This window comes from Kogia breviceps, chromosome 2, assembly GCF_026419965.1.
Source record: "Kogia breviceps isolate mKogBre1 chromosome 2, mKogBre1 haplotype 1, whole genome shotgun sequence".
Classification (NCBI taxonomy): domain Eukaryota; kingdom Metazoa; phylum Chordata; class Mammalia; order Artiodactyla; family Physeteridae; genus Kogia; species Kogia breviceps.
The window spans coordinates 174,880,742-174,906,676 of NC_081311.1; the positions used below are offsets into that span (position 1 = coordinate 174,880,742).

Sequence of the window (25,935 nt, forward strand, 5' to 3'; positions counted from 1 at the left end):
AATAAGTAGAAGTGGGCTAAAATGAGGGAAATGCTCCAAAGCTTTTGTCATTCCAGTCTCATGAAGGTGGAGAGCCTATGTATAGTTGGCTCTGGTGAGGATAAAATGAGCGGGCAATGGGCTGCAATTTGTCCCATTCTAACAAGGTAGTTTTATAAGGAAAAAAAATAGAGCTCAGGCTTCCCTGGTGGTGCAGTGGTTGAGAGTCCGCCTGCAGATGCAGGGGACACGGGTTCGTGCCCCGGTCCGGGAAGATCCCACATGCCGGGGAGCGGCTGGGCCCGTGAGCCATGGCCTCTGAGCCTGTGCGTCCGGAGCCTGTGCTCCGCAACAGGAGAGGCCACAGCAGTGAGAGGCCCGCGTACCGCAAAAAAAAAAAAAAAAAAACAGTGCTCAATGTTTTTTTTTTTGCTTAGGTGAAGAAGTTATTTTCAAATGAGGAAAAATAACTTACTTAAATGAAGAGTTTATTTTTATATGGCACAATATTTCATGTAAAGGCAGATAGTTCCAAGGCAAGAGCACCAGTGGCTCAGACACTCTGGTGGAGAAATATAACCCATGTTGAGTACAACTAAGTGAACTTAAAACAATTCAGAAAACGATGTGAATTTTTGAATAAAGAACAGGTGTGGAAATAAACAGGTTTAGACAACATGAGAAAATGGAAAGCTAAAACATTACATGGATTTGGAAAACATGTAAATTAAATTGATAAGATTTCATCCAATAAGGTGCTATATTAAAGCAGCTATATTAAAAGTCTCTTAGCTTTAAAAAAAAAAAAAAAGTCTCTTAGCTTTAATGAAAACTTCTAATTCTATGGCATTATAAAAATTGCCTTAATAATGAGTTAGAATCTGAATGCTTAAAATGTTACTGACATAATTAAAATTACAACCATGGAAGTTTCTGAGTGCTAAATGTGAGAAAATAGAAGTAGTCCTCTTTTTCTCCTCCCTCTAAGGATTTTAATATTTCTCAAAAAATGTCTTTCCTTTCCATCTGTAGTCTTTCTCACAGGTCCATTTAAACATATAATTGTTTCATAGGAATTTCATAAGAGTCATTCATTTGCAGAACTAGAAAACAGCTTATATATATTTCCCTCTAATTTCTTTTCTTTATATATATAAATTTATTTATTTATTATTTTTGGCTGCATTGGGTCTCCGTTGCCGCGTGTAGGCTTTTTCTTGTTGTGGCGAGCGGGGACTACTCTTCTATGCGGTGTATGGGCTTCTCATTGTGGTGGCTTCTCTTGTGAAAAATGGGCTCTAGGGTGTGCAGGCTTCAGTAGTTGTGGCCCACGGGCTCAGTAGTTGTGGCCCACGGGCTCTAGAGAGCCTCTTGGCTTGGTAGTTGTGGCTCGCGGGTTCTAGAGAGCAGGCTCAGTAGTTGTGCATGGGCTTAGTTGCTCCGCGGCATGTGGGATCTTCCCGGACCAGGGCTCGAAACCGTGTCCCCTGCATTGGCAGGCGGATTCTTAACCACTGCGCCACCAGGGAAGTCCCTCCCTCTAATTTCTTAAGCAAAAAAATGGGATTTATTTTACTGACATTTGAAGTGTAAATGAGAAACAAATGAACACGATAATTCATGGCCTTCATAAATTTGTTTTTTACGTTTTAATTGTTAACATTTTTCTGCGTTATATACATCTTTGGGGAGGATATTTTGGCAGTTTTGTTGCCACTCAATTATCTTTCCTTGGTGGTTTTGTTTTGAATTGCAGAAATGAGGCTTTATAATATGCACATTTTCTTTCTTCAGTGTCAAAGAGAACTATACAAGAACTATATTACTGATATTTCAGTGGTTTGAACAATCTGATAACAGTCGTGTCCCAGAGGTAGACTTTTCTAAATAGTAGTGAAATTAACTCTTACCTGGACCTTGTTTTTCAAAATATTTTACTTACTTCTTGAAAATTTTTACATTTTCCAATCATATAATACAATGAAGGTAAAATTAAGTTTGGTAGTCTTTGGCCTTAAAAATACTAAATAAATTATATTTTAAAGAGTTTTGATGGATTTCATGATAAAGCTGATAATAAGGTAGTTGATTGGATATTATTTTGAGACCAGGCTTTTTATTCCCAAAGATTTCTTTAGCGAAGTTTGTGTGTTTTAAATTAAGTAATCAGAAATTCGTATGTAGGGGCTTCCTGCACTGGAGAAAACAGCACATGTCTAACAAATTTAAAGGTTTGTTTCAGCACATCAATACTTCTATCTTTTCACAACCATCTGTTATCTGGCAATACCATCTCTTATTTCCAGCCAGCTTTCCACATTGTGTACAACTTACTGCCATTTCCACTGAGGGTAATAGAGCAATAAAACCCTTTCAGCTCTCAAGTTTTAAAATAAAGAGCCTTTTCATGAGACTGTAAAAGGCATCATGATTTGCAGATTATGCATAATAATTTTCCAAGCAATACATAATGTCCATTGCATTAGGATATTAATTTGCTCATCCAAATGGTAAAAGAGGTTCTTGTGAGGTCAGTATAATCGAGCTGAAAGTGTTCCTTGAATAATATTTCTGTTGTTTCATGTATGTTTCTGTGGTCATGATGTCAACATCTTTTTCCTCCCTAAGAAGAAGAAACGCTAGCGAGTCCAATGGCTGAGGAAGAGAAACCTGCCACTCTTCCTGGGAAACAGTATGAGGCTGCCAAGGCCTCAGACCAGCCCAAGGGCCTCAGTGAGGGCCAAGTGGAGTCTAGTGCGGAGGCCCAAATAGCTCCTGAAGAGAGAGCCCCAGCAGGGACCCCACAGGAGAAAAGTATAAAAGAGGTCGTGGAGGTGTCTCCAGAAGTAAAAACCCCTTCCTCTGCCGGGGAAGGTGTGTCTTTCTTAGGATTTGCATGTGTTTTGTTGCAAAAGATAGATCTCTCCAGCAGCTTACCAACCTGATGCCTTTCCAATGCTATTCCATCGCTGGGTCTTCTCATGATCCCACAACCACTGTTTGAGACTTAATGAGCAGAGAGTGTGGCTTGTGCAGGTGCTGTGTGGCAGCTTGATTTTCCACTGCTGCAGCTGATTCCTGGTTTTACTTTGCCATGATACAATACGCTTTGCAGCCAGGCTGATGACACTATGTGAGCTTTTTTCCGCCCCCGCTCTTCATCTCAAATGTTTGCCAGTCACATTGCTAATACATGTATATTTTTACTTTTATTTTGGGGGACAGCAATTCATATGCTTTTCTCTCAAACTGTAGAGATGGATTTTGGCACATACAGGCTTAAACGGTAGAATCGTTTTCGTTTGCAACCGCAGTGTGCTATATTTTTTTATGCTTCAGTGAATACTGGTTTGGTTTCCTTAAAAGCGCCTGCTGATGCTTCTCATATCATTTCCTTTCCATGGCAGCCAACCCCTTTGATAATCGCCATATCTCTTGAGTTTTCATTCATCTAACCTTTATTAGAAAGCCCGTAAAGTATTTCTTTTCTATTGTGACAACAAGACACACAAGTATATAAGGTAATAATGATCCATACACCCGCTCTTCAGGAGATGACTGAGTTTTATTTTCCAGATAATTACACTTAGCCCTATTGACCACAGTGAAATAACTTTGACCTTAAAATACAATTGAGACTCTGAAACCTTTTGGATTGGTGAACAAATAAAAATTAAAGAGTCATTTAACCTCTGTGAAGCATCACTAAAGCCAATACTGGTCAGTGCTTGGCCAGTTGGTCACATCCCGGAGAATGAGGTCATGACCAAGGAGAGAAAGAATTTTAATAGTTGACTCTTTAAAATTTTGTGAGTCACATGACTTCCCAGTATTATCAGTATATTTCAGATTTTCTTACATCTACCATACAGAGTAAGTAATGATTAGGACTTAAGAATTTTGATATGTGGTAGAAATTGACTTGTCAATATTTAGGTTATATCATATAAAGTCAGTAGTCATCATTTATTTGTATTACCAAAATTTAATCTCAGATGACTTCTAAAAATTTATTCTAGTAACCTTTCAGTGCCCCCAAAATTGGTCCTGGAACTTGTCAATCCAGTTAACTGAGTTTATTTAACACATATAACTATAACTTAGTTGACCTTCTGCCCATGGCCTGCCAATTCACTTAGAAAACAAAAGAAAAAGGTCAGTAGAAATCAATATTCTTTCCCATATTTAGATTACTACATAGATTCTTTTGTACCTTAATGTTACTTATTCAATATTTTTAATTTGTAATTTTTTCTGTAGAAGTCACATGACATTTTTTTTCTACTGCAGTACACATCACATACTGTTTAGAGAGACCAAACAAAGGAAAAAAGAGTATTCAAAATATACTCTTATTACAATTTCTGTACACATTAATTCACAATGGGAGTTCATTTTAGCAATTGTACAAATATATCTCAGTCCTGACATTTTCATATTGATTTTTAAGTGAGTAGCATGCTTGCATGTTTCATAGTTTTTCTTTATACCCTACCATTCATTTGCCATTTCAAAATATAATTTTAAGCTTACTGCCTGAAAGCACTTGCCTATTATTTGTTTAAAAACCAACCCAATTACTTCAGGTTTGCTTACAGCCTCGAAGATGGAGTTTCATGATCAACAGGAATTGACTCCCTCTCCAGCCGAGCCATTAGGCAAGAAGGAAGAGGAGTCAGAGAAAGAAAGTAAGCCTGGTGAAGACCTTAAACATGCTGCCTTAGTTTCTCAGCCTGAGACAACTAAAACGTCCCCTGATAAAAAGGACATGCAAGACACAGAAGAAGAAAAAGTACCTCCCACTCTGTTTGGGCATACTCTGGGTGCCAGCCTAGAAGACACAAAACAGAAGACAGAACCGAGCCTAGTGGTCCCTGATATTGGCCTTCCCACAGAGCCCTCAGCTGCAAAAGAGCAAAGGGACTGGTTCATCCAAATGCCCATGGAAGCAAAAAAGGATGAGTGGGGTTTAGTTGCTCCAGTATCTCCTGGCCCCCTAACACCCATGAAGGAAAAAGACGTACTTGAGGACATCCCCAAATGGGAAGGGAGACAATTTGATTCTCCCATGCCAAGTCCCTTTCAGGGTGGAAGCTTCACTCTTCCTTTAGATGTCACAAAGAATGACATTGTTGCAGCAGCGTCGCCCTTTGCCCCTGCCCTGTTACAGCCAGATGACAAAAAATCTTTGGAAGAAACTGGTAGCCCAGCGACTGCCGAAGATAGTTCTAAAGTTGAAGAGCCCCGTAAGGATCAACCTGACAAAATGGCAGAAGCACCAGCCTCAGAGGCAGTTACATCACCCAAAGATGCTCACATTGAGATTGTAGAAGAGTATGTTCCAGAGAAAGGCTTAGGAGAAGAGAAAGGGGCAATAAAGCAAGAGAGTGTGCAGATAAAAGAGACTCCCACCTTCAGTGAACAGGAATCTATGCTTACTGAAAAGGAACCTCACCTAAAGCTTGAAGAACAAACAACCATTTCTGACGAAGAAGCTGTGTCAAAAGAGAGCGAAGCCCCAAAATTGACAGATGAAGAAACAGGTGTAATTCAGCCCTCCACAGAGCACACCTACTCCAAAGAAGAACCGAAAGGCCAGGAGCTTCCCACAGATATATTAAAACGGGACTCATTCCCTGTAAGTTTGGAGCAAGCAGTTACCGATTCAGCCATGACCTCTAAGACACCGGAAAAAGTCATGACTGAACCAGCTGCACTAAGTGAAACGAGTGCCACCCAGGAGCTTTTTGAAGAAAAAGTTGCTGACGAAGATAATAAGGTTGAAGGAGTTGGAGCTGTAACATCAGCTGAGCTTGACATGCCATTTTATGAAGATAAGTCAGGAATGTCCAAGTACTTTGAAACATCTGCCTTGAAAGAAGAAGTGACAAAAAGTATCCAGCCAGGCAGTGATTACTATGAACTGAGTGACACAAGAGAAAGTCCCCAAGAGTCTTTCGATACCGTATCTTCCATGTATAAAAACGGCGACAAGGCACTTCCGGCGGAGAAGGACTCCCAGCCCAGTGCTCCAGCACAAGAAGCAGGGTATAGCACCCTCACACAGAGTTATCCATCTGACTTACCTGAAGAACCCAGTTCTCCTCAAGAAAGAATGTTCACTATTGATCCAAAAGTGTATAGGGAGAAAAGGGATCTCCACAGTAAGAATAAGGATGACTTGACACTAAGCAGGAGTTTAGGACTTGGTGGTAGGTCTGCAATAGAGCAAAGAAGCATGTCAATCAATTTGCCCATGTCTTGCCTGGATTCCATAGCCCTTGGATTTAACTTTGGTCGGGGGCATGATCTTTCTCCCCTTGCTTCTGATATTCTAACCAACACTAGTGGAAGTATGGACGAAGGAGATGATTACCTTCCAGCCACAACACCTGCAGTGGACAAAGCCCCTTGCTTCCCAACAGAAAGCAAAGAAGAAAAAGAACAGATAAAGGGGGAAAAAGCTACTGGAGAGGAAAACACCCAAGTCGAAACATCGTGTGAGTCACCTTTCCTAGCCAAAGATTATTACAAAAATGGTACTGTCATGGCACCTGACCTGCCTGAGATGCTAGACCTGGCAGGCACAAGGTCACGATTAGCTTCCGTGAGTGCAGATGCTGAGGTTGCCCGGAGAAAATCAATCCCATCAGAGACTGTGGTGGAGGAGAGTAGTACTGGCTTCCCCCCTGTCACTGATGAAAACCACGTCATTGTTAAAACTGACAGTCAGCTCGAAGACCTGGGCTACTGTGTGTTCAATAAATACACAGTCCCACTCCCATCACCTGTTCAAGACAGTGAGAATTTATCTGGGGAGAGTGGTTCCTTTTATGAAGGCACTAATGATAAAGCACGAAGAGATTTGGTCACGGATCTTTCATTGATTGAAGTCAAACTGGCAGCTGCTGGAAGAGTCAAAGATGAACTCAGTGCTGAGAAAGAAGCATCCGCGCCTATCTCTGGTGACAAATCAGGACTGAGTAGGGAGTTTGATCAGGAGAAGAAAGCGAATGATAAGCTGGATACTTTACTAGAAAAAAGTGAAGAACATGCTGATTCAAAAGAACATGCCAAGGAAACAGAAGAGGCTGGTGAGAAAGTTGAAACGTTTGGATTAGGAGTAACCCATGAGCAAGCTTCAGCCAAAGAACTGACAGTCTCAAAGGATGCATCACCTCTCATGGCTGAGAAAGCAGAGAAAGGTCTTAGTTCCGTGCCAGAGGTAGCTGAAGTAGAACCATCCCAAAAAGCTGAACCAGAACTGGATTTTGCTGCGAAGAAAGCTGACCAGGGTCAGTTAGATGTTAAAATCAGTGACTTTGGACAGATAGCCTCAGGGCTACACATAGATGATGGAAAGGCAACAGAGCTTAAACTCAAGGCTACCCAGGACCTCGCCCCCTCATCCACAGCACCTCAGGAGGCAGATGCGTTTATGGATGTTGAGTCTGGCCACGTGAAAGAAGGCACAAAAGTTAGTGAAACAGAAGTCAAGGAGAAGGTGGCCAAGCCTGACCTGGTGCACCAGGAGGCTGTAGACAAAGAGGAGTCCTATGAGTCCAGCGGTGAGCATGAAAGCCTCACCATGGAGTCCTTGAAAGCTGATGAGGGCAAGAAGGAAATTTCCCCGGAATCTTCTCTAATTCAAGACGAGATTGCCATCAAATTGTCTGTGGAAATACCCTGTGCACCTGCTGTTTCAGAGGCTGACTTAGCCGCAGATGAGAGAGCTGATGTCCAGATGGAATTTATCCAGCTGCCAAAAGAAGAAAACAAGGAGACCCCAGATATATCTATCACGCCCTCTGATGTTACAGAACCATTGGCTGAAGCCACTGGAGCTGAACCAGCAGAGGCTGAAAATGAGGAAGAAGAGATAGAAGCCCGGGGAGATTATGATAAACTGCTCTTCCGCTCAGACACCCTTCAGATTACTGACCTGGGTGTCCCAGGTGTCAGGGAGGAATTGGTGGAGACCTGCCCTGGTGAACACAAGGGAGTGATTGAGTCCATTGTAACCATCGAGGATGATTTCATCACTGTCGTGCAAACCACAACTGATGAAGGGGAGTCGGGTTCCCACAGTGTGCGTTTTGCAGCCTTAGAGCAGCCTGAGGTAGAAAGGAGACCATCCCCCCGTGCTGAAGAAGAGCTTGAAGTAGAAGAGGCAGCTGAAGCCCAGGCTGAACCCAAGGATGGCTCCCCAGACGCTCCGGCTTCCCCTGAGAGAGAAGAGGTTGGACTCTCAGAATATAAGACAGAAACCTATGATGATTACAAAGACGAGACCACCATTGATGACTCCATCATGGATGCTGACAGCCTCTGGGTGGACACTCAAGGTGTGCATTATTTTTTTAAATTTTCTACTCCCAAATAAAATCCAGTAACCTAGTGGAATTTTTTTTTTTCACTTTAAACATTTTAAAATGACCCTTTATCTCTTGATTTTGCATTTTTTTAAATAGATGAAGGATTTTGTACATTTGTTACTAATGTTTTCATTGTTGTTGTTGTCATGGTTTGCTTTGATCCGCAGATGATGATAGGAGCATCATGACAGAACAGTTAGAAACTATTCCTAAAGAGGAGAAAGCTGAAAAGGAAGCTCGGAGACCATCTCTTGAGAAACATAGAAAAGAAAAGCCTTTTAAAACCGGGAGAGGCAGAATTTCCACTCCTGAAAGAAAAATAGCTAAAAAGGAACCTAGCACAGTCTCCAGAGATGAAGTGAGAAGGAAAAAAGGTTCATTTAACAATCACTTCTTTAAAAATGTTTTTGAAGTAATTCATTATTACTCTTTTGTAGAAGCAACTGCCTAACCATGGTAACTAATTATTGATGAAATTTCATTCGGTTTTGCTCCAAGTGTTTATTTTTTCCTGATGGTATGCTTTTTGTGTTTTCTTATTCATAGCAGTTTATAAGAAGGCTGAACTTGCTAAAAAAACAGAAGTTCAGGCCCACTCTCCCTCCAGGAAATTCATTTTAAAACCTGCTATCAAATATACTAGACCAACTCATCTCTCCTGTGTTAAGCGGAAAACGACAGGTGACTGTTCAATTCTGCAATGTGGCTGGCAAACATGGACATGTATTTTTTTTATCTCATTACTGTAGCAGCTTCGTTTTGTTTTTCTTCCAAGAATCTCAGCAGTCATGAACAATTTCGCTATTAAGTGTCTTGTATCATTATTCTTTTTTTTTTTTTTCCCTCCCTGCAGAAGAGGTCATGACCATCTGTTTCTTTGTCATGCTCAGACTTAACAGTGATTGTATCTTGGCATTGTGCTCTAGTGTCACGTTCTGGGGATTCCTATTTTCATTCTGTGTTTTTGGTTAGACGATGGCGATGAATATAACCGTGGTATGCATTCTCATTATTTTGCTTATTTATCTCCCTCATGCTTAAAAACCCATATGTATTTGTCCTATTTTCTATATTGTTATTGCCAAATCTGTTACTGATGTTGATGAATTTACTGAGAACCACCAAGAATGCATAGTGATTGTGAGATGGAAAATGAAAAGCAAATCTGGGGTGAAATTGTGGTTGAAAAATTACTTTGCTTTTGGATGAAAGAAAAAAAGGAAAAGGAAATTGTCTGGTAATCCCATCAGATTTTATTTTTCATATCCAAAATTAGCCAGGCTTTCTGGTCATACTACATCTCTTAGCTGACATTTTGTCCTTGGGATTTTCTTAAATGTATTGGATCCAAACTGCTAAATTCCCCTACATAATGTAGCATTCAAAAATTTAATAAATTTAAAATTTAATAAACCCCTTCCCTCCCAATATCTTAGAACTTAGGTTTATTTCTATTTTCCTACCTTCTTATTGTTCTGTCTTCTTTTACTGTTTAAAAAAGTAGTGGAATGAAGGAGTGAAACATGTTACAAATCATCACATAAGACCATACATAATATCTATAATGTAAACTCTATTCCTAAATTTCAGTGCAAAGTATTTATTTTAAATGTATAATTATATTAGGATACTCTTCATTTAGAATATATTTTATTTTAGCATTGATTAAATGGCACACTTGCAGTCTACAAAAGAAGGCATCAGAGTTCGTAAGTCAGAAAGGAATATTTCCCAATCCATTATACATTAGAAGTGCCTTTTTATGAATCTTTGGATGGCTTTAAAGGGTTAGGAGCAGCATTAACCCTTGTGAGAAAAAAAATCAACATTGATGGTTTCATGATAGCCACTAAAAATTTCAAGTATTTTAAATTTGTGTTCTTCATATAGGAAATATCTCATGAGCATCCTTCAAGAACTAGTATGTAAGGCAGGATTTGAAAGTAGAAGACATAATTATACACACACCTTGATGATGAAGGTTTAGAATGAGGGGTTCCTCTAAGTTAAGAGTTAGGAATTAACACGACATCTCTAAATCTTATAGTGCATCTTACTTAGTACATTTTCATTAAACTTGGAATTTTTCTTCTAGTTAGAAAAATGCTTGCACAGGCAGAATCTCTTGGTTGGGGCATAAAAGCCCTATATGCCACCTAAAAAGATGAAAAATATATTAGGATCGTACAATTTCAGAGGAAATGTCAAATGGTTTGGTGAAGTACCTGCATGTCATTAGTATTCAATATGCCACACTGAGAATAACTTGCCTCTTTATTTCATTCATTAAAGGAAATTTAAGATCTTTGGACTACTTTAGGATCTTCCTTTTTTATTCAAATATTAAGATACCCAAACAGAAAGCGTATACCAAACATGAGTTTCATTAACTTAAAGCAAAGTATATATGTCGCAGAAAAAATGAGCTATATTGTAGAAATAGTAAAGAGGTATAATTTGCGCTGCTTCTTTTAGAAACAAAATTAGTTTCAGAGTCTGCGAGTAATCTTACTAGCCAGTCCTAAATAGCATAGAACATATTGTAGACCGTTACTATTTTTGTATTAGAACTGCACATGGCATAAGAAACCTTTTTGAAACTCATTTGGAGCGCTTATAAGGATAAGTATTTTTTTTCCAGAGGATTTCTCTCTTGTGAAAGAAAATTAAGGTGGAAGTAAACACACAAGTTTATGCCTTTTATTTTCTTAGCCCAATTGTTAAATAGGGACAGTTTCCCCAAACACAAAGGGTTGTGTTCAATCATGAAAGATATTTAAGTCAAGTCAGGTAAGTCATCAGCAGAAATTATGCTAGAGAAGATGGGGTTTAAAATTGAAACCAGAAGTATAAAACAGCAGCAAGAGAAACAACAGTAACAGATGTGGTAATAATTTCATACAGGAAGTGCATGTGTAGAACATGGTCTATTTTACTTAACTTAAAATTCCCCTCATGTTTTGTCTTCTTGACAAGCCATTTTTCTTCCCTTCCCTTCTCTTGTGGTCCGTTTCACGTCAAACACGTGTGTCATTCATATTGTGAAATGAAGGGGTGCAGAGGGAAAGGGGTTGGCGGACCATGACAGTTTAAAATATAAAATGCAGAAATATCTGTAGATATGACAGTGGCTACATAAAGAAGGTTTGGGAATCTCTGTGAATATTCTTATGTGACGCCCACCCTAGAAACCAGTCACTCCCCTTTTCCTTAAATTCTGCAGCATTCGGATTACTGTCCTATGATTTCCATCCTGAAGGATCAATAGTAATTTAAGGGTACATTGGTAACAGATAGAAAATTACTTGGTGTGCTTACCTGTGCTTTGGTAAATACTGGGTTATAGTAATTAGCACACTCTATAGTGAGAGCCACATGCTATCATGTTCTTATTATTCGGGTTTCTTCAGTTACTGAATCTGAGTCTCAATATAAACAAAACTCGCTTTGCATTAGTCTGTTGACACAGCTGAATATCCAAAAGGCATTAAAAATGCATTTATGTGGTCTTTAGCCACTAAGTGTGGGGTTGTTTTTGTCTCCTCTCTCAACAGCAGCAGGTGCTGAATCAGCTCAGGCTCCAAGTGTATTTAAACAGGCAAAGGACAAAGTGTCTGTGAGTAAAATAACTTTTTCCTTGTTCTTCATTCAATATTCCCTTTGGTATTAGTGGCAGTATTTTAATAATTTTAGATAAAATTTAGACTTTAGATGTTTACTCTTTTAAAATATTTTAGATCACTCACCCAGATTGATTCTCGATGGCATTCAGCATGTCCGAATGTCTTCTGGAATGTGATGGTAGCTGGTGAGGGCAGAGCTGGGATTTAGGCTGTCTCTTTGTTAGTAAGACAAAAACATGTGAAACACCGTAATGATCTGGCAAAAGTGGGGGAGCCCAATTTATTTACTTTTCATAGAATCAAGATAAACCATTATAATCTACACTAAACTGTATTTTGCAACACATTTTCATTGTTGTTTTACAAAATAAGAATATGAGCAAATTAATGTAGATGAGAAAAATAAGTAAAAATATATTATCTCCTTATCTAAAGATAACTGCAGTTACCATTTTGACATAAAATCTTAATTTTTTTTACACATTTATAGGTTTAATAACAAAGATGGAAACACCACATATCGGTTTTTTAATTAAACAATAAACAGATTTCCATGTCATTAAACATTCTTGTACATCATTTTATTGACTACATAATATTGCATTTTATATTTTTACAGTGATGTACTTAATCAATTTCCCATTACTTGACATTCAAACTAGTTTGCTGTTATTTTAGCAGTATTACTGTAGAAATATTTTTGGCTACATCTATGAATGTATCAATATGCATTTCCTTAGGATAATTTTCTAGTAGCAAAATCATTGTTTCAGAAAGAAAGTACACATTTAAACTTTTTGCTGCATATTGTCAAATTGTCCTCCAGAAAGGTTCTACAGCTTATATGTGCTCCAGCTGTATATGAACATGCTTGTATTTGTTATTACTAGATATCTCTATACTTTTTCTATATTTACCAAGTTATGGAGATGAAATATTTTGTTGTTTTAATTTGGTTGTATTAATGATGTTTAGCTTCTTCTATGTTTATAAATCTTTTATATTTCTTATTTTGCAAATTTTATTTTTATATTATTAATCGTGTTTTTTAAACTTTCAAAAGACCAAAACCAACACCAAGTATTTTACTTCTTTCTCACTGAAAGAAAAAAGTTAAAAGATTTATCATGGAATCCTAAAATTACAACAAATAATTTGAGTGATGATAATTAGTAATGTCTCACAGTGTTCTGGGTCTTAGCCATCATGTATGATATGTAAATCACAATTCTTTGTTTAGCTTTCTAAAAACTAATAAAATTTTAGACTTCTTTTTATTTATTGTGAAAAATAGGAATTCATTTTCAATGACAGCCAAACCTTGTATATCATATTGAAGCCAAGGGACTTTATGTTGATTAAAAAATATATGTATATTTGATTATTATATAAATGTTTTCAGACATATTCCTGAACTTATGGCAAGCAATAGAATCCATTTATCGCTTTGGTAATTTTAGTCCTTATTTTGACCACACTGCTACTTCAAGACTTGTATCTCTTTACCTTCTGTTTCTGATGGGGAACTAGTGGGTTGTGTTGGTTAAGAGCAGGGCCATGAAACAGGCCAGATCCAAGTTTTGAACGTTTATTAACTATATGTTCTTTTTCTTCCTGTGTCTTAATTTTCCAAAAATAAGGGGAGGAGTAAAAATTCCAATATCATAAGTGAGCTGTAAACACTAAGTACAGTAATTTTATGAAATAGTACATTCTATAGTGCTTAGAACATAGTATTTATTCAATAAACAGCAATAGTTATTATTATTATTATTATTTTAAAAGTGGAAGTCTTTAGGAGCAGATACAGAAAGTAAATCTGAGCTTTCTCTTGGTAGGAAAATAATTTTTAAGATTACATTGTTTGCAAAATCTTTCAGAAATTTTCAAGTCCGTTGGTCTTCAAGTAACTCAACAAGAATTAGCATTCAATGCTTACACTTGGACAGAGACCATATACATCTGACACAAAAACTAACCTTTTTCCTTGTAAATGCCCATCTCATCCTTCTGAAGAAGAGAGATTAGACAACCATTCTTTCTAACTTTTTCTCATTTAAAATCCTCCTTTTTCCTTGTAACCTCATCCTCTTCCTATGTTTCCTAAAACCTCAAGATTAACTCAGTACATCCATCAGAACAGTTCTCTCCGATTTTTCAATTGATCTTTATTGTGAACCTAACCTATAATCTTTCATTTCATTTGAGTTTTTTTTGTTTGTTCATTTTATTTTGGTTTTGTTTTTAGCAGGAGATTAGTAGATGTCTTTCATAATTTGAGGCAATCCAATTACTCCATTTTTCTTTCCTATTCCACACTTTTGAAATTCACTAATTTGTGGGTAGCATCAGTCAAAAAAGAATGACTTGTGCTGACCCAGTTATACTTCCCACTCAAGGTGCTGGGTCTGTAAAACAAGAAGTGATTCGTGCGATCTGTGAATACTTATGCCTCTTTCAAGTGTCTACGGAGGTTACAACTTGAGATAAAAATCTTAGTTTCAACTGCTGTTTTTGTATCGGCTAAATCATATTAATTATTTGAAGATAAAAATCTCCTCGGCTTTGTCATACTTGTCTATATTTTTAACAGTCTCCCCTGAGACATGTGGCATGCCAGCGTAGCTTTCTCCAAAAGCTGTATATATATGTCCAACCCACTTACACTTGCTCTTGCCGACAATCTTCCCAGGGATTGTCAACACCTGTGAAATAAGTCTTGTGATTTTTATGGGCAATCTAGTCAGTGTTGACTTTCATTTTTAGAATTTATAGCACATCATACAAACTGTGGTCTCTGCATAAAAATGTTATTAATTCTATGGTATAACTTGGTCCCTGGTATGCATTTGACTCATAAAATGAACTCATTATATATAAAATCTACAATTTTCTGATGAAATCAGTGTAGATAATCTGAAAATACATTTTCTCAACTTAGAAAAGAACTATTTTCCATTATTAGGCCTTAAATATACTTTGTTCTAAAGTTCTTGAAATGTGATCAAAATTGTGATTATATATACCATTTAAGGGCTGTGTTTATTAAAGGAACAATTCCAACAGACTCTCAAGATATTTTCCAAATATGGTATCATTATAAGGTTTATGGCTTAATCAGAGACCTTATACATAGAATTTATAAATAATATTTTCATCTATATTCTCATTATATATATATTCTTAAGTTAGTTCCAGTTAAAAAGATGTATTCAATGAAAATCTGTTGTTCTCACATAATATACATCTCTATCATTGATTATAACCATTTATCATGTGTTCTTATTTAAAGCAGACATTTAATTTCTTATATGTTTACATGTTTTTTTTTAATTTTTCCTTTACTTCATAGTTTGGTTTATTTTGTGCTTTTGTTTGTTTTCTTTCATGGCTAGAATTCTACCTTGTCAAAGATTCCTGCCTTACAGGGTAGCACAAAGTCCCCACGATGCAGCTCAGCCTGCCCTAGTACGACTAAAAGGGCTACATTTTCTGACAGTTTATTCATACAGCCCACCTCAGCGGGCTCCACAGACCGTTTACCATACTCAGAATCAGGGAACAAGGTAAGGCAGCAAGCCAATCAAAGGTGCAGAAAGGAACATAATTTGGGAGAAGGACACAATTCAGTAAATGTATGAAAGCAAAGACTTTCAGTTCTGAAGTGTTTGACATATAAACAATAGACCTTATTAAAAACAAGTACAAATTAAGTGTTTCAATAGTTACAGTCTAATCGTTAAAAAATAGATGTCTTTTTGTAAGATATACAGTGCATAATTAATTTATTATTTATTTGATATTTAATAAAATTTCAAATACAAAATATACTATATATGATGTTACATATGGCATATTATATATAATATTGTACAAAATTGTATTATATATAATATAATAGACAGTTTGGGCTTAATATCAGATACATCAAGATTTAATACTAACTCTGCTACCTCTCAACTCAGTGATTTTTGAAAAAAATTACATAAACTGATGAAAGCTGTTTCCTCAGCTCTAAAATGCATATAACATTTTTTGTAAAAATTAAATCATAAAAGTACTTAGCATTCCTGTCACGTAAGTGCACAGTATATGGTGGTGATCGTTGCTAAATACTGTGCATATGCAGTGCTTTTCTCCCAGTCCTTTCTGATTAATACATTATCATGCTGATGAAGACTTCTCAGTTAAAGTTATTAATTACCTGGACACTACTTGAGCACATTATTTTTATCCATGTTATCATTTAGAATTTGAATTTCATAATCAATTTTTAGCACTAACTCCAAAATAATATATTTTTATAAAACCTCTAGGCAAATCTGAATTCTTTCTAAGTTTTGAAGCAGAAATGCTTATAAGTATATAAAAGTCAGTAGTGTGGATTAAAAGAAATTCATCTATCAGCACAGGAGGAAAATTAGCCAGAGCAGTGTAATTACTTTGTATAATCAAAACGAAGATTCACAGGAACCCAACGTCGTTTTATTTTCCCCAATCAGGATGGAGTAACCAAGAGCCCAGAAAAGCGCTCTTCTCTGCCGAGACCGTCCTCCATTCTCCCTCCTCGCCGAGGCGTATCAGGAGACAGAGATGAGAACTCCTTCTCTCTCAACAGTTCTATCTCCTCTTCTGCACGGCGGACCACTAGTAGGTTTATTTTGCTTTGGCTTCGTTTTCATTCGTTTTTTAAAAATCCCTTAAGTGGAGTAGCTTATAATGTACTTACATTTTACATTTGCAAATAAAATATGCATTAAAATCAGATTATATTTGTCCTAAGAATCAGAGATCCAGGCTATCAATGGGTCCAAAACAATTTGAGTCAAAACAACTGATGGAGGAAATGAGTACATACTACCTCATTATCCATTAAATAGGATTGAAATAAAGTCATTTTCAGAATATATTTTCTCTCTTCAAGTTTAAAGTAAAAAAGAAAATTCGAAAGAACTAATTAGTAGAGAAAACCAATAGTCAGGGATTTTTTTTTTCTTTTTTTTTGGCCACACCGCACGGCCTACCGAATTTCCCCTACCAGGGATGGAACCCACACCTTCTGCAGTGGAAGCTCCTAGTCTTAACCACTGGACCACCAGGGAAGTCCAGGGACTTTTTAAATATAAAAGCTTAACCTTTATTAGAATTCCAGGTCCTAAAATCTAACCAGAAAATCAACAATCAAAATGAAGGATCCCGGGCTTCCCTGGTGGCGCAATGGTTGAGAGTCCACCTGCCGATGCAGAGGACACGGGTTCGTGCCCCGGTCCGGGAAGATCCCACATGCCGCAGAGCGGCTAGGCCCGTGAGCCATGGCTGCTGAGCCTGTGCATCCGGATCCTGTGCTCCACAACGGGAGAGGCCACAACAGTGAGAGGCCTGTGTACCGCAAAAAAAAAAAAAAAAAAAAAAAATGAAGGATCCTGCTCAATTTGGTAGGAATTTGCAGTCCAATGAGGCTGTAAACATAGCATGTTCTGTGCAATAGCTTCAATTTCTTTTGATTTCATAATGTAATGGTCAGCAATTATCACAGTTTAAGAATATAAAAAGTTCCAATCATTACCCACTTATGTGCTGTGTTGCTACCAAGACTATCTAGTAATTTAAATTATTTTCATAAATGTGTTTCTATTACCACAAAAATACTACCATTTAATCACATATATGTGCTAAAATCTTAAGACACATTTTTCAATCCGTTTAATTAACAATGCTGATGGTTAGGTATTAATAACCTCATTAAATCTACTGATGAGAAAACTGACCTTTTAAAGACAGTAACTTGTTCAATACTACACAGCTAGTAAATGGTTGAATTTGGTTTTCAGCCCACTGATAAGTTCACAACCTGTCCTCTTAATGTCTTCTCTATATTTGTTTAGAAGAAATAGTATTAGGGAACTGTTCTGTAGAGTCACTCGGAGAATAGTATCCCTGTCATTTAAAAACTATTACAAAATGGTGGAAACATTTGGAGAATAGCATCTCTGTCATTTAAAATCCATTACAAAAGTGTTGGAAATTGCTACTACTATCACATTATAGTTGATTTCACCACTTATTTTCTAAGTATTTAATAATAATTGCCCCACTTCAAATGTGACTATTTTGTATGACACTTAAACAGTGTTTTTTGCTTACAGTGAAAGTGTTTATTATAATTAAAGCCATTGTGTCCCACACCGTTTGGATTCATGAAGCATTAACATCCTTTGAAATACACGCTAGGAACACTTTGAAATCACTAAAACTCTTTTTCACCTTAACACATGTAAAGTGTGCAAATGAACTAGCAAAGAAGCCGTTTAAGAGTTAGTAATCTCCAGAGAAGAGAATTTAACTCCAAAAACGTGGAGTTGGAATTGGGCATCAGCAATTACCCCAAGGATGTTGAGCCAACACAAAGGCACTGAGTGCTTCCCAAAGGCACACCTTGAATTATGCTTGTATTTGTTGCTATGGAAGCAAAATGACACGTTCTTACATAAATCCACATCTTTGAGCCACTGTACTCTGCCTTTTAAAATGTATCTGTAGGGCTTCCCTGGTGGCGCAGTGGTTGAGAATCCGCCTGCCGATGCAGGGGACGCGGGTTCGTGCCCGGGTCCGGGAAGATCCCACATTCCGCGGAGCGGCTGGGTCCGTGAGCCATGGCCGCTGAGCCTGTGCGTCCGGAGCCTGTGCTCCACAACGGGAAAGGCCACAACAGTGAGAGGCCCGCGTACCACAAAAAAAATAATAAAATGTATCTGTATACAAATTGCTTTTTATGTTCTGAGCCAATTCTATTTTGACTTTTTACCTTTACTTATGCTCATAAGCATACGACATTGTATTATTTGGTAATGAACATAACGGATACTCTGTAATCTAGGACATAGGGTCTATTTTAGCTCTACATAGCAATAGCTAAAAGGCATAGGGACAATTAGCAGAACAAGCAGTTTGCCTCCTCCCATTTGCCCATTATCTCCTTAACTGCACACAGGAATATTCTAGCCTTTTGTACAGCTATTGAAAAGATTTGAAAGAAAGTGCTATGCAGGAAGTTCATTCAGCCCAAGAGGAGGGAAAGACATTGTCATTGAAGAGTTGACAAGATAAATAAGAACATAGTGTCATAGAGTAACTCATAAATATTTTTTAAATCGTTTTAGTCATTTAGATTTAATCTTTTCTATTTCAGAACTAATAAGAAACCTCAAATTTGTCATTTTTGATGACTAGAACATAATTTATTGCAATAAAAATTGATCATATCTATTGAACAGCAGCATTAAGAGCTTCTTGATACTTGTGTTTTTTTCTCATTCTCCAGATATAACACACAGAACCTTCCTCCTTTAACTTTTTCAAAACTTAAAGCCATTTTCTAGGGGTATAGAAATAACTCTTACTTTTACACAATGTTTCTTTTAGTAAATATTGTTATGCACATCCAGATTATTGCTTTAACTCAGTCTCCATGAAGTGAAAAATACCTCAGCACACTTGGATAAATTCTGAATCAAATTCATTCCATTAAAAAAATATATATGTTGGGCTTCCCTGGTGGCGCAGTGGTTGAGAGTCCGCCTGACGATGCAGGGGACATGGGTTCGTGCCCCGGTCCGGGAAGATCCCACGTGCCGCGGAGCGGCTGGGCCCGTGAGCCATGGCCGCTGGGCCTGTGCATCCGGAGCCTGTGCTCCGCAACAGGAGAGGCCACAGCAGTGAGAGGCCCGCATACCGCAAAAAAAAAAAAAAAAAAAATTGAGCTCCTGCTGTGTTCAGGCCCCATAAAAGACATCAGTGTTAGGTAGAGCGGCACATAATACAGAGATGATCCCTCTCCCCAAAAGACCTGAGCTATTTAAAAGTGAGGACGTGATGGAGAATACATTTGAGGAAGAAATAAGTTTCTGAAGAGATTTTTCAGGACATAGTGACTGACTCAAACCAACATCAAAACCTTGCCATAAACAAATGTTATAGCCAGGAATCTACAAAAAGACAAGTTGAATGTGGTTGTATTATTGAAATGTCATATTTGTGGAAAGCAATAAAAATCACTAATTTATCACTTTACTCTTCTCAAATCCCATTTCATATTGCCAGCTGAATAGTCTACCCATGTCTTGCCCTTCTCCTAAAAGACCAAAAGGACACAGGGCAACTTAGCCTTGATATGTGAAAACTGTTCACTGAGAGAGGAAGTAAAATTATTCTGGTTATTCAGGAGCCTGAGTCTAGACCAATGGGTAGATTTACTTTGTCTGCAGACTACAATGATCTCAGAAACGCTCTTGAGCTCACTCCTTGTAAATATTTAAGCAAAGATTAATTGTCTCCTTTCTCAGGAAGAACTTTCTGCCCTGATGATGAATTACATCAGATGACTCTATGATCCCTTTTACTTCATTGATTTTAAAATTAATGAGTTATATCTTTATCCTCTACAAAATTTCCAGAAGATTCATTGCTTTTACAAAGTTACATACTCAGTAGTAAAAAATAAAAATCATGCCCTTCTGTAAAATATTTTAAAAAGTGAAAGAATTTGTATAATAAATGTAAACAAGGTAAATCAGTGTTCTATTATTGGAATCAATGTATTATTTCAGATGAAAGATTTTTAGAGTTAAGAGAAAGTTCAACAAATATTAAGAAGCTAAATATCATATCTGGCTTAGCATTTAGTATCATCTGGGTAAATGAACCTCAGTGTCTTTACTGTTAAATTAGACATAATAAGAACTGCCTCTACTGCATGTGTGTATGTTTTGTTATCAAATGTTTGGTATTCACAAAAGTGCTTTGAAATCTGTTAAGGTGTATACTCATTTATATCATTATTCTTTCAAAAAAGCATTTGAAATGGCATTTAAACCCACGTTAAAAAAATAATGTGAGAAACATAACATAGGAAGATGAGGGGAAATGAGTTAAATGATAAAATGAGGTTAACATCAAGTTGAGGCAAAGAAATACACCTCACAATATCTTTATTATTAACAGACAGTGAAGGATTATTGATTTGACTCCAAACTGCAAACTAGTAATGAAAGTATGGGAGAAAACACAATGTGGTACAAGATTCACTGTGAACACATTGCTACAACACCCTACTTTTCTAAGGAAAGAAATTGTTGTTGTTGTTTTTCTAATAAGAGCTAAGATGTATTTCCTTATAAAGGAAATATTTGCAAACACAATCAGGTACAAGATTCACTGTGAATAAATTTTTATAACATCCCACTTTTCTAAGGAGAGATCTAGATTTTTTTTTTATTTAGAGTTAAATAATTTTCTATGCAGGCCAAAAGCATGTGAACTAAATGTACAATTTTATGTTGTGTATCCACCTGGATCTCGGAATAAAGTTACTACACAAAAGAACGAGTGCTCTGCATGTCATTCAAGGACTCTTCAGTAAATATGAGCCCACAAAGAATGTTAAGTGCAGACTCTTTTTCCAACTAAAGGCAGATCCATATGCCTAAATGATCACACAAGAAGAAAATACTTTTGACACATTCATAATGAGAATTAAGAATAAATCAGGAAAACCCAAGTATTATCTTCACATTGATAGAATCAAAAGAATGTCACCAGTTTATGGGCCTAAAAATAGGAGGTTCTCACCTTTTTGAGCATTGTTGTAATTCATAAATATTCTAAACCCTTTAGAAATTTAATGAATTATGAGTTCTCACAATGGATGGGAAGGGAGGTGTCTCCTGGAGAACTTGCTGACACTGTGGTTTGGGTTCTGTTTTGTTTGTTAATATAGGGTCAGAGCCAATTCGCAGAGCAGGAAAAAGTGGCACTTCAACCCCCACTACCCCCGGATCAACCGCCATCACTCCTGGTACCCCACCAAGCTATTCTTCACGCACACCAGGCACTCCTGGAACCCCTAGCTACCCCAGGACCCCTCACACACCAGGAACCCCCAAGTCTGCCATCTTGGTGCCCAGTGAGAAGAAAGTTGCCATTATACGTACGCCTCCAAAATCTCCTGCTACTCCCAAGCAACTTCGGCTTATCAACCAACCACTGCCAGACCTGAAGAATGTCAAATCCAAAATTGGATCGACAGACAACATCAAATACCAGCCTAAAGGGGGGCAGGTAAGAATCACATGAACACACGTATTTACTGCCAAATGAAAATCCCGTTACTTATTATGTTGTCATCCTCATATTATAGGCTAATGGTTCTTAAAACAAAAGGGAGATGGAGGTTTTAAAGTGTTACAGGTTATGATTTATTGCTGAGAGTATGGATCTTATCTGAGAAAGGGAGCTTATGAAATATGATGGAAATCATATGGCATGTCCATTCCTTGTGCTTATTACTAGATAAAAATTGAATTAACCATATAAGAGAATCTTTTAGTTGACTACCTAACAGATCTTTTCTAAATGTTTCTCTATTGCCTTGTGGATTTTAACTTAAGAGATTAAAGTTACATTTCTGATATGAATTTGAGGGATCTATTTTAGATCCTGACTGTGAGTTCCTTTGACCATCTTTCAGTAATTCCACTTTTATCTCCTTCCTTCTCCCCAAGGATTTCCTATGACACCTTCTACAGTTTTCCCATGTTCATTCCAAATCAGAGCATGGTTCCCCAAGTTTCTTCTCTGGCTGCTATTGCCTAAACATTGCAAAGAGCAAATATTCATGTTGATAATTAATAGATGGTTCTATTGGAAAATCTATTTCAGATGAATTGTATTGAAGAGGGTTCTTAGTAAATTCTACCTACTAACTCTTAACTTCAGCTTCAGAGCAAACATTCACATTTTTTTCCAACCAGAGGGCTTTGAGTTCTACCTTTACCTGAACCTTGCTTTTACACTATGTGTTTGGACAAAGCAATTAGCCTGGATAGGAGATAATACAAATATCATTTAATATTTCCCTTGTGATACTGATATACCCATAGTTAGACTTTTATTGTCAATGAAGAGATAAAACATCCATCCATTAGTGAAAGAAGAGAGAAAGCAATAATTTCCTTTATACCTTAGCAAACTTGTAATGCCCTTTCAATATACCAAAAAAGCTTTTCTTTTTAACCTCAATATTATTTTCTTCCACTCTTTTTCTTATCTCTTATATTTCCTGCCACTGATTTCTGGTATCCCTCTCTCATGCCAAACAAAATGTATTTTCAGCAGGTTTAGAAGAAATGTCTTGCCAAAACGTGATGCTGTCGAAGACTCCTACTCAGTGTTGAAACAAAAATTTAATATTGCTTCTTCCTTTAGCAACAGACTTCTTTGCTTTCTCGTTGTGATTCTGTTCAAGAACGTCCAAAGAGTTAAGCAAAAATCAACCAAAGAAGGGACGAAGGACTCAGTATGCCCTTTTCAGAACAACTATAACATTCTATAATAATATAGTCACAGAAAGATGCTTTTTCATAGAAAAATATTATTAAAATATGAGCTACAAGAAACCCTGTTTAAGCATAAAACAAAAATAGTTCTACCAAGTTTAAGCCTGTAATTCGAAAAATCTCATACTCTTGCCTTTATCGTAGTTTTGCACATCCAAGAGAAGGAAATATTTTGAGACTTTTGGAAATATCCAAATGTCGTATTATTTTTATATTTATACATAAATAATTGAAAAGAGTAAGTTGAATAGATTAAATTTAGTACCAATTTGCAAGTTTATTATTTTAGCTCTTTTGAGCTACCCCCTGAAGTAGAGTAATTATCATGTGTATTTAAAATCAATTCTCTTTTTATAAATATCCCAGTGTCCTGGTGTTCATCTTAACTAAATGCGAAGTTTACTTGCTTATTTTCTGGAAAATATTGATACTTAAAAGAACCTGTTTCTTCTTAGAATCACAAGGGAATATTAAGTACCTCAAAGATATTTTATTGAAACTAAAAGGAAAATCTAATAAAAAGGGAATAATTATTGATATAATTTGACAATAAATGATTTTATTCAAAGGACTTTTCAAGATAGACAAAAAGTTGTTTTGGCCTCAGCTTTGCTAGAATCATTAAGTTAAACGAAGCCCAAAATATGAAGACTTATGTATTTTCTCTTTCTACTTCATTATGATATCTGGCTGTGAATATTTCTATGTCTAATTTTAATTGAATTCTACTATATTTGTTAATTGATAAAATTGATATAAAGATGTCTCACTAGTTTGAGCTGAACTAATGCTGCCCTAGAGATTATGGTAATTAAGGGTTAGTAAAGATATATGACACAAAAAATTACAGAAGGAACAAAAATAGCCTCAAATCATCATGTCATTTGAAGAAAATCTCTTCTGCCATGAGGCAAGTAGTAACCTGATGCAAAATTATCCTACTGCATCTTCAGATGACTTGGAAAAAATCTACAACAGTGAAGTTTTAAAGTGACTTTTGTTGGAGAAGCAGGAGGTATTTCCTCACCAAGATAAGAAATAGATGGAGGGAACATATTTGCCTTCTATTTTGTGATAGATGGCATCAATGCATTTAAATTGGACAGGAAAATGAATTGGGAAATTGAGATGCACTACAGTTGAACTGTTTTTGTAGGAAAAGTATTTCACTCAACATTTTAACACTATCCCCCTAAAAGCCTCCTTATAGTGTATGATCTTCTCAAATACAGGGAGTGAGGGAGGAAAGGGTCTTTTTATGTACGTGTTAAACTGGGGATTTCGATTGGATTTTAAAGGTTCAACTTTATAAAATGACTAAGAGAAATTTTTATGTTAAAGCTTCTTAGAAATTGTCAAGATGATATACTAAAGACCCTTGTTATCTGACAGAGAATCCATAAATGCACCCTGTTGGGGAAATTAAAGCCAGTGGCATGTTGTCCCCAATAGTAATTGTATATACTAGGATATTTGAATGGATGGTGACCAACCCAGAATCACTGAAGAGGATCAAGACAATATTGATACCTTCTGTAGGAGCCCAGTTTTGTAATAGACATATGTCATCTATAATTATTGAGAAAAAAAGTCACACAACTCTTATTGGTGAAGATGGGAGTAAATTGGTAGATGTAACCTTAATTTATTTAATTCAAACCATCTGCACAGACTCTATTGTCATAAAATTCAGAGTGGTTTAATTGTATGTAAATAATTTAATTTTAAAAGCTTTATTATTGTTGTTTTAAAGTTTGTGCAATCACTACTATTAGGGAGAGGAAATGTATAATGAAAGATATAGTGTCTTAGGAATTCAACAACTTTCCAAGTTGTTGGAAAGTTTGTCCCATTTTGACCATTATTGCTCTTCCATATGTATAAGTTTTGTGTTTATGGCTATTATCTCTTCTGTTGAAGTCCAATTTTCTATTGGCAAAGAGGCTCAGCTCAGGGCTCAGTTCAGTGAGGCAAATCAATGCCTAATGGAATAGATAAGCTAGCTGAAGATATGAGGAGCTTTACAGAAAGCAATAAAGTTAATCTTTTCAGCTAAAATATAAATTCATTCTACTGTAAAGAACATATGCCATCTCGGATTCACTACAGATAGTAAGCTTGGTTGATTTAACTCAAGGCATAGGTAAAGCTATCTTAGTCAGTATATTAATTTAAAACTATCTCAATGTACCTAGCTGCCTAATCTACATTAAATCTAAGCCTAAATTTTAGAATAAATAGTGTTAGCTTTTTAAGGACTAGGCTGCTTGGTTTAAACAAAGATAAGAAAATAAACAATTTCTCTAAATGTGTGGCATAAAAAATTTAAGCAACAACTCAATGAATGGTACTTTTTCTATCTGTGGATCAGATTTTTTTATAGGCACTTTGATTTATATGGAATACTCCTACATGTTTTGACAGGTTTCTTGTTTTTTTCTCCATCAGCTTTATGAAGATCAGTATACAAAGAACCTTGTGATAGTTGAAAGTTACTAATGAGGTGGTTTCACAAATCAGAACAAAGAGTTTTCTTTTCATCTCCCTTTCCTTCATTCCATATCC

General features: G+C 36.6%; 1 protein-coding gene across 50 annotated transcripts in view; it reads left to right on the plus strand.

The window, feature by feature from the left end:
• Positions 1–25,935, plus strand: part of MAP2 (microtubule associated protein 2) — a 283,205-nt gene that overhangs the window by 239,566 nt on the left and 17,704 nt on the right. For 12 of the 50 annotated variants that reach the window (XM_067026736.1, XM_067026738.1, XM_067026725.1 and 9 more), the window contains 7 exons: positions 2,608–2,853; positions 4,566–8,324; positions 8,522–8,728; positions 8,901–9,035; positions 11,909–11,970; positions 16,480–16,627; positions 21,753–22,093. In XM_067026736.1, coding sequence (XP_066882837.1) covers positions 2,608–2,853; positions 4,566–8,324; positions 8,522–8,728; positions 8,901–9,035; positions 11,909–11,970; positions 16,480–16,627; positions 21,753–22,093 — 4,898 coding nt within the window. The remainder of the gene's footprint in view (positions 1–2,607; positions 2,854–4,565; positions 8,325–8,521; positions 8,729–8,900; positions 9,036–11,908; positions 11,971–16,479; positions 16,628–21,752; positions 22,094–25,935) is intronic. The other 38 variants (XM_067026747.1, XM_067026746.1, XM_067026756.1 and 35 more) reach the window with 12 other exon arrangements.